Source organism: Crocuta crocuta, unplaced genomic scaffold, assembly GCF_008692635.1.
Source record: "Crocuta crocuta isolate KB4526 unplaced genomic scaffold, BGI_CrCroc_1.0 scaffold1015, whole genome shotgun sequence".
NCBI classification, from domain to species: domain Eukaryota; kingdom Metazoa; phylum Chordata; class Mammalia; order Carnivora; family Hyaenidae; genus Crocuta; species Crocuta crocuta.
This window is the reverse complement of record NW_027532631.1, coordinates 250,720-260,589: the sequence shown is the minus strand read 5'-3', so window position 1 is coordinate 260,589 and position 9,870 is coordinate 250,720. Positions and strand designations below refer to the sequence as shown.

The following is a 9,870-nucleotide window of genomic DNA, read 5'->3' as shown; positions in this document are numbered from 1 at the left end:
GCCTGATAACTAACTGAACAATTAGCCACTTATTTATGAATGTTGGTTTTGTTAAAAATTTTTAAGAAATTTGGGGTGCCTGGGTGGCTCAGTCAGTTAAGCATCCGACTTTGGCTCAGGTCATAATTTCACAGTTCATGGGTTCGAGCCCCGTGTTGGGCTGTGTGCTGACAGCTAGCTCAGACCCTGGAACCTGCTTCGGATTCTTTGTCTTCTTCTCTCTCTGACCTTCCCCTGCTCACGCTGCCTCCCTCTCTCTCTCTCAGAAATGAATAAAACATTAAAAATTTATTAAGAAATTTGTACTTAATACATTGTATTTTGTTTTTTAAATATTTATTTATTTTGAGGGAGTGCAAGTGTGGGGAGGGGCAGAGAGAGACCATCCCAAGCAGGCTCTATGTTGTCAGCGCAGAGCCTGATATGGGGCTTGAACGCACAAACCACGAGATCATGACCTAAGCTGAAATCAAGAGCCAGAGGTTTAAGTAGCTGAGCCACCCAAGTGCCCCAATACATTGTACTTTGTATTGTATCTTCCATCGAGCACGCAGGCTCAGGCATGTGAATAATAGTGTAAAGTTTAAGTGAATGGAGAAAATGGCATACTTGTTATCTAGTCTTCTTTTGTTGTGTAGGCAGTCACGTGTATTTTTACCAGGAAAAAGTGAATAGAATTTTTATTTTGATGATACTATTTTATAGTCTAGATTATTTTGATACAGATTAACAGGATAAACTGACTCTGGACACATCCTGACAAGCTTTGCCAAACTTTGAAATAAACATCTGGGGAAATTCAGTTTTATATTATCTGTTCCTGCAGCTGCTCAACTTGTAAGCAAAGGTCATGGAATATAATAGGTTTTGTGATTAGTTTTAGATAAAATGTGAAAGAACAGTTCATGTGAAGGACGTTGTTGCCAAATATATTTGGCAAGATTTATATATGAAATCCCAAGGGAAATGCACAAACAAAATCCCACAGAAGTTAGGGAGGAGTAAAATCCACGAACCCTGGAACATTTTGTCACTTACTGCGCAGATTACCGTGAAACTGAGACAGGCACGTACATCACGTGTTTCTGCCTCAGTGGAAACTATTCACTCTGATAGAAAAGGGCTTAGCCTGGAGAGTTATACCTGGTCCTGTATGCACTAATCTCAGAACTGAATCACATATCTGGATGGCACAAATGCTCTTAGGAATATCTGATATGTCCCCGTGAGTAGTGTCCCTACTGTGGACCATGTTCTGTGGGACTAGGGTCTAGGCCTTCTGTTCCTCTGTCCCACAAACTTATTTCTTTAGCCTCTCTTCTTGCCTCTTTCCTTAGAAGGAGAAAAAAGTGTTTTCCGTGTGCTCTTGATCCTGTTCCCCCTCTGTTCTTCCAAGCTGTTGCTCTAATAAACATTTTCTGTGTCTCAAATTTTCATTTTAGTCAGAAATATTGAAGTGGAAGCACTATGTTAGTGGATGTCAAAATACCTATCTATTGAAATGGGTCTGAGTTTAGTTAGAAACCAGTGGAAGCTTTGGAGAAACTGGGTGGAATAGACTCTGCAGTACCAAGGAGATGAAATGGAAAAAGGGAAAAGGGAACAAGTCAGGGATGAGTTGATTGATGACTATGGAAGGACATAAGTGTCAAAGTGGCCAGGAGATGGGACAAATGTACTGAAGAGAGGAGTGTACTTGATGATATGGGTACCAGATAATGTTATTAAATGACTAAAAGCCATGTAGGTCTATGCCAAGCCTAGTGCCATGAAAATGTCTAGAGATGGATGAAATTAGAGCACATTTAAATATGAATTAATATCATATTTAATGGGGTTGGGTTTCCTGGAAGCTGACTCTGAGGTATAGATTAACGTGCAGGACGTTTATTTAGAGTGCGCATACGTAGGACCAATCCTAGGGAAGGGAAGAGAAGGGAAGGACTGGGAAGAAGGAGGGGTGGGCTCGGGGAGAAGCTGCACAGCGGTGCAGGCTGACCCTGCTGGGAGCTCTGGAGCCCAAGCTAGGGTCCTGCGTTGTCCCAAGTTGGGCCGACGTGGCCGGCCGGGCTTTTCTGCCGGATCCTGATCCATCACGGAGCGCTGGCTATGGTGGGAGTGGTCCCGCGGCTCCCAGGAAGGGGGCGTGGCCCGTCCTGGGGATGAGGCGGGGTCTGACCTGGGGAGGGGGGCGTGGCCTGTCCTGGGAATGAGGCGGGGCCTGCCCGGGGAAGGGCCTGCGGGCTGCTGTGGGAGAGGGGATTTCTGGTCCCTCCCGCTGGTGCTGGTGCAGAGGTGTTACCCCAGGCCAGGCGGTGGCTCCGGGAACCAGGCGGTTCCTGTCTTCATCACCGCCCCCACCCGCTCACCTGCCACGGTTCCTGTCTTCATCACCGCCCCCACCCGCTCACCTGCCACGTCCTCAGTTACATCGTGGGGCAGCTTCTCCAGGTCCCAGGGGCCTGCACCTTGCTTCTCAGGCAGGGTGGCTGCCCTTGGGTGGGGCGCATTTCAGCCCTGCTGTGTGACAGCACCTGCTCCCCTGCTCCCCGCCTTGTAATCATACTCCAGGGGCTCCTCTTCTGGTCTGTTGCCCCTTTGGGATGGCCCATTAATTTCTAACTCCTTGAGACTTTTGCATTTCTGCCGTGGGGACCCTCTACACTGCGGAGCTCAGAGCTGGAGAGAGGGTGGCACAGATTCCCCAGGAGAGTCACAGTGTAGCTGAGCTGCTTTGGCTCCTAGGCCCAGGGATACAGAGCCATCCTTGCATCAGCACCGCTACAGCACCTCTATCTTCACAGGGCCCTGGCCCCAAGTTGGAGTTTTGACTGATTTAAGAAATTACTTCACTGCTCTATCTGGCAGCTCCTGGATGGCGCAGCATGTGATAAAGCCAATGAATGTCATGGTCGGGGCCCACACCAGCACCTACGTTGTCATACAGTGGGTCCCCTGGTCAGACATGATGTTACAAGGGATCCCACATCAGTGAATCGAACCCTTTGTAAGATCTCATATAGCAAGGCTGGCTGAGGCCTTGCAGGCAGGAAACACCAAACACTTGCGTGTCTCTGTCACAATGAGGTGCTGTCCCTTCTAGGATGGAAGGAGTCCAGTGCAGTCAACTTGCTGCGGATGAGCTGGCTGGTCTCCATGATGGACAGTGTAGCATTGGGGCACCCAGCACTGGTTTCTGCTGCTGGCACGTTGGACTTTCAGGGGCAGCACTGGGTAGATTAGCCTTAGTGGGAAACTATGCTTTTGAATCCATGCTTAAATTCTCTCCCTGCCCCCATAGCCCCCTACCTCACATTCTGCCAGCCCTGTGGCAGCCCAGAGGCTGTCTGACGTTAATCACCAGTCATCTTGTCTACATTATTGTGTTGTGTTTCTTCCAGGGTAGAAACTCTACGGTGGCATTAATATATGACATGAAGATCTTTCTGTTTTGTGCCCACTCATTAATATGTCTTTACCCCAGATATCCTTCTCCCTGATAATTCCAGTCCTGTGACTTCTAGGCCCCTGGCTAGACAGCCAAACCATTCGCTGCTGTCCACTAGTCTGTATATGTTTAAATCTCAGGCCAATTTTCTTTCTACACAAAGTTCACAACCAATAACATGGCTTGTTACCTGCATATCAAGCTGAGCCATGTGTAAACAAAGCTGAGGGCTCTTCCTCTGCTAGCAGCTGGTCATCAGGGATCCCTCACATGATGACGGGTGTGATTTGAAGAAGAGGTACCAGTGGAGCAGGAGTGAATGACATGGGTCTCTGACAAGCTGCTCATGCAGCCTGCTTGTGCCCACTGGTCCGTGCAGATCTTCATTCCTTCCTCCCTAAATCCGCTNACCTGGAGTGGGGAAGTGTTGCTTCATGGATCGCAAGTTTGGGCAGATGACCAGGAAACGAGTTTGACAACGTACAGGGATAAGTGCACATCGAGTACCGGGGCTCTGGGTCTGTTCCTGTCCAGTTATTCACTCCGACTCCCCGCATCTTCTCCTNTCTCTCTGACCCTCCCCTGCTCGCGCTGTCTCTCTCTCTCCTAGAAATAAATAAAACATTAAAAAAAATTTTAAAAAAGGCACCCTCTTCTCTCTTCTTATCCTTTTCTATCTTGTTTACTAAGCCAGATGTTGCCATACAGACCACGGTGTAAGGAGAACCCACTCACTGTGTTTTGTGTGTACATACCCTCACTTGGCTGTAAGGGACCCGCAGCTCTTTCCTTCCCGGTGTTACAACAAAGCAAGAGTTGGGTTTTCAGTGGAGAAAGCAGCATCGGGTGACCTAGCGTGTAGCTGTGAACAGTTAACCGTAAGAGGTCATTTTTAATTATTAGTCAAATATATGAGATTGAAATCTGATGTCAAATGTGAAAAAGAAACAACACCTGCTCCACATCTAAGTGTGTATCTTTTAGAAGCTCTCCTTGTTCATTTCTAATGTGTGACAGCACAGTGGCGCTGAGTATGTGGTGTCTAAATGAACGAATGTGCATCTGTGGGGGGTGAATGATCGCGGTTTGGATCGACACGTGAACGTGTCTTTCCAGGGCAGGAGGCTTGCTTTCTCCACGTGAATCTTCATTCCCCAAACGTCCATGCCTCGTGCCTCTATTTCTTCGGCTTGCTGAAATGGTACCAGTTGGTAAAATCGGGGGAATGGTAAGAGCTGAACATCCAGAACATAAGTCAGGAAGAGAGGCTCTCTATGACATAGAAAACTGCACAACTACTCTACGAGTGTGAAAATGAGGGGCACTAGTCACTTTCAACCACTGTGTGTGATCAACCATTCACCCGGAGCCCTTTTCACTAGGATTCACGCTGGTCATTTGGATCATTTAACCTGGATGGGGCCCCATAACAAAACAAGCTAACTTGTCAGGTACAGAGAGAAAAAAGTTGGGAACCAGTCTTCACCTATGAGTTTTCATAAATGAGGCAAAGAATAACATTTTAGGGGCATTTATATAATCCATTATACAATTTCTGAGTCACTAGCTAATTTGTGAATAAATGGATAATTGGGAGTATGTGACTAGAGACAAAAAGGAGCACTAACGGAGGACTGACCTTGAATTACAGTCCCTGGCCCTGTACCTCATACACCGCTCATACGGTCTCCACTGGCAAGCAATTTTGGTGATATTCCTAGTATCCCTAAGAAGGGAAGTATAATTCGAGGTACGTACTGACAAAGTTTGAATACAAGTTATTTAAAGTCACCCTCTCTTTTAGAGATGAAATTGAAGGATGATGTAATGCCTGCTTTGGCAAAGGAATTTTTGCTGATGCAGTGTCTATGTACCAGTTTATGATTTATTTTATCAAATGGTACCTAATGTCTCAGATGACTTAGAAATTTTTTTAATGTTTATTCATTTTTGAGAGACACAGAGTGCAAGTGGGCGAGGAGCAGAGAGAGAGGGAGACACAGAATCCGAAGCAGGCTCCAGACTCCTAGCTGTCAGCACAGAGCCTGATGCGGGGCTCGAACCCACAAACTGTGAGATCATGACCTGAGCCAAAGCCAGACATTTAACCGACTGAGCCACCCAGGTGCCCCTCAGATGAATTTTTTAAAAATGTTTATTTTTGAGAGAGAGAACATGAGCAGGGGAGGGGCAGAGAGACAGAGAGGTCATAGGATATGAAGTAGGCTCAGCACTGACAGCAGAGAGCCTGGATGTGGGTCTCAGACTCACGAACAATGAAATCATGACCTGAGCCGAAGTCGGACACCCAACTGACTGAGCCACCCAGGCGCCCCCAGATGATTTTTGAAAACAGTGTTTTGGTTTGATAGATGTTAGGGATTGTGTCAGCTCAGGCTGCTATAACAAAACCCCACCACTGAGTGGCTTACGAACAACAGACATTTATTTCTCATTCTGGAGGCTGAAAGTCCAAGATCAAGATGCCAGTAGATTTGGTCTTTGGTGAGGGCTCTGTTCCTCATTCATGGATGGCCATCTTTTCACTGTAATTTTGCATGGTGGAAGAGGCGAGAGATCTCTCTGGGGTCTCTTTTCTAAGGTCACTAACCCAGTTCTGTGCACACATAAACATTCAGCCTCTAGCAGGGACTTACATACAATTTCCAGTTTGCCGTGTTAGCAGGAGAGGAGAGTGGGATAGAAGCTTTACTTCTGGCTGCTTTTCAAAATGGGTTCAAAGAAGATCACCAAGATGAATGACTGTTTCCTTTCTTCACACAGGTTTTCCCCTGGGGTGCCAAGACCTCTGCCATTCAACACATCAGTCATGTACAGAAAGACTATGTTTGTAGAGTTTACAGATCACCTCTTCAGCATGGCCAAGCCCAGGCCACCGTGGATGGGTAATGGAAACGACACTGACTGTGTGTCTGTGCCTGGTGTCCTGGCAAGGAACCCCCAGTTTCGGGCTGCAGCTGAGGAGGGCTAGGCTTCCTGTACTACCACCTGTCAGGGAAATACTGGCTGGGTGTTCTCTGCCTTTTTGCCAGGCCCCCCTCCTCTGCTGTTCTCTAGATGTTAGAGTGCTCTGGGCCTTGGACCTGAGTTTGTTTTACTTTCTCTTTACCTTCTATCCCTCGCTGATCTTAGCCAGTCTCAACGATGTTAAGGCACAATCTCTATGCCAGTTACTCCCAGGTTTATATCTTCAGTTCACACTGCTTACTTGATATGTCCACTTAGATATCAAGTAAGCACGTAACAGGATATTAAGATGAGCCATCTCCTACCTTAGAATTATTTCTGAGAACTATAGGTGACAAGTGCCCCCCAGATTCTAAAGAGAAATATCTGTCCTCATATTTAGGATTTGTTCAGCTGGTGACCCCAAATTGGTTCTACAAGCCTTAGCCCATCATGCTGTATAGCCCATCCAGCCTATATAAAAGAAGACTAGGAACTTACAAAATAATTTAGATTTGAGGATTTCTTTGGAAGCCAATTTTGGTGATTTGTATATCTCCCCTCCCCATGGTGGGGAGGCTTCATGCTCACGTCAAGGGCTAGTGAAGAAGGCTTTGGAGAACCATTTAGACGACCTGACGTAACACCTGCAGAGCTTGTAAGACTCTGACTAGTGCCTGGTTTTTATCTGGAAACTTTTTCAAGGCCAGAGTCTTTGGGGAGCTTCCCCTGATGTCATAATAAGGATTGTGGGTTATAGCCAAAGCTAACTGCACTGCCACTTGTTAGGTGTGAGATCAGGAAAGTCATAGGACAAGATTTGTCTCGAGAAGATCCTGCCAGGGAGGTCTTCCTACCAGCAGAAAAGGTCTCTGCGATTATACTGCCAGAAGTAGAAACTGAGAAGAGAGATACAAGTGACAGCCAGAGAGGGCATGACTAGGGGGGAGAGAGCCTCCCAAGAACTCACATACATTTCCTAAAAAAGAAGGGCACAGACTTTTGGCAAGCCCCACAACCGGGGGTGCCAAAGCCACATTATCACTGTTCCTTCCAAGAATGATCTTGTCAGCATGCCTCTTTTTTCCGCCCCTGTCCTTTCCTCCCTAGCTCCGACCTCAGAGGGCCCAGAGGCAGTAAGGTGAGTCAGGGAGCCCGACTAAGAGAGAAAGATGAGAACGTAGGCTTCTGAACTTGTCAGGACTTAGCTGAAGGAGGGAGGGACCCTTAAATTGCAGGGGACATCAAATGTTTGATATGACACTGGACTGGACTGGTTGGCCTAGACTGGTATCACTGGACTAATATGATACTGCTGATCTGTGAAGGTTAATGGAAAGATCTGGAGATTGTTCAAAGTGCAAGAGGGGAAACTCCACATAACACAGTTAAAAGCCATGCAAAATAAATCTGTTTCATGTTTTTGTCCCATTGAATCCGGTTGACTCAATAAATCATTTTGTAGGTATCTCTCTTTTTTGTTACTCATTTTTAAGAGAGAGAGAGAGAGAGCACAAGAAGGGGAAGGGCAGAGAGAGAGAGGAGGGAGACACAGAATCTGAGGCAGGCTCCAGGCTCTGAACAGTCAGCACAGAGCCCGATGTGGGGCTTGAACTCATGAGCCACGAGATCATGACCTGAGCCAAAGCCAGATGCTTAACCAACTGAGCCACCCAGGCACCCCCATTTTGTAGGTATCTTATACTTAGTATGTCTGTAAGTCAGAAGTCTTGATTTCCCTCTTAATTTTCTGTGTCTTGGGCTGACTGCCACCAAGTGGCACAAGTCCAAACCACAGGAATAATCCTGTTGACTCTTCATCCAAAACAAGTCTCAAGTCTGCTTACTTGTTATAAATTCCAAACTCATCCAAACCTCTGTGCCCTACAGAGTCCTACGTGTTATGTTCCCTCCCTGCCCTTACAACCCTACTTTCTGTTATTCCCCTGCTCATTCACGTGTTACTCAACCATGTTAATATTATTTCCATTTGTTTTATCTGCTTTGAATGTTTTCTATGAGATGTTTGCAAATCTTGCTTTTTAATTAGTCACATCTCTGCTCAAATGCCACGTCCTCAAACATGCCCTCCCTGTCCACTGTACTTAAAGGATCCTGTGTCTCCTGCTTCAGCATTTCCTAGCACACCGCCATCTTTCATAGCATTGACTGCAACCAGCATAGTTCTTATTTCTTTATGTGCCTGATTTCATCCTCTTGAATATAATCTCCATGATGTGTCTTATTTGCTACTGCGCCTCCAGTGCCTAGGACAGTCCCTAGAATGTGGTAGGAACTCAACTGAATGGATTGCCAGAAATCTATCCTCAGAAGAACCATGACGTTGAGCTGGTGATGGCAGTTTAAGCATTTATTCACTCAATTACTGCTTTTTACCAATAATCACAGGGGCACAACTTTGGCCATCACTTTCATAATAGCAGATTTTCTGGAGTGCCACTCTCCAAGTGACTTTTGGGGGACATCTCGTTTTTGCAGGTCTGCTAGGTCCTACCATCCGGGCCGAGGTTTCTGACACAGTGGTCGTCATACTCAAGAATATGGCTTCTCACCCTGTCAGCCTTCATGCTGTTGGCGTGTCCTACTGGAAAGCTTCCGAAGGTGAGTCAGATGCCCTCCTACTGCCCTCCCACCCCAGGGGTAAAGCAGTATTGAATACAGGGTCAAACCACTGGGGAATGGGGGAGTCGGCATTCAAACTGGGGCCTGTTTCATGAAGTCAGCAACACTCTTACCTTAGTTTAAGCCCTGAAGTTTAATTTACTTCCTGTCCTCCCTTGAGGAACAAGGCCACAGCTCCTAAGAATTCCACTTCATCTGCCTTCCTATGTCCAGAAACTTCCTAGGGATGATGAAGTCTCATGGTATGGAAATGAAGTGGAATTATTCCTTCATTAGATTCTCACTTTCTAGATATTTCCTCTCCCTCCCCTCTCTCCAGGTCCTAAATACTAATGCCACCATGTGATAAGAGCTAACTACGAGAAGCACAAGCTGACCTCATTGAAATAAGCCACCTATGTGGCCTGAGTCCCCACTTTACTAGCTTCTCCTTAACCTTCACAATGCAGGAAGGGAGTGCAGGGGGTGCTATGTTGTCCAGATAGACTAGGGCATATAGAGATCAAGAGAATCCAAGCAAATCATTAATAGACTATTGAAGCACGTGCCCTATATCGTATGGCCTAACTGTGCTTGCATGTGGACTAATTTCCCTCTGAAGTTGGAAAAAGTCTTAATCTTTTTGAGTTGCACTTCATGAGGCCAAGGCAGACCTGGGTTGGGGGAGTACAACAGGTGGGTGCAGGTGGTATAGAGCCTGGCAGGCTGTTCCCATGAGGATTATCCACCTGGGAGCTTCCAGAATGTTCTAGGAGCTTTTTAGTGAGGCCAGGGTTCCCGCAGTTTTGCCGCTGGGGGTGAGCAGAGAAATG

General features: G+C 46.6%; 1 protein-coding gene across 1 annotated transcript in view; it reads left to right on the top strand.

Moving 5' to 3' along the window:
• F8 (coagulation factor VIII) overlaps nucleotides 1-9,870 on the top strand; it is a 118,072-nt gene that overhangs the window by 14,160 nt on the left and 94,042 nt on the right. The window contains exons 2-3 of the mRNA XM_077780655.1: nucleotides 6,233-6,354; nucleotides 8,915-9,037. Coding sequence (XP_077636781.1) covers nucleotides 6,233-6,354; nucleotides 8,915-9,037 — 245 coding nt within the window. The remainder of the gene's footprint in view (nucleotides 1-6,232; nucleotides 6,355-8,914; nucleotides 9,038-9,870) is intronic.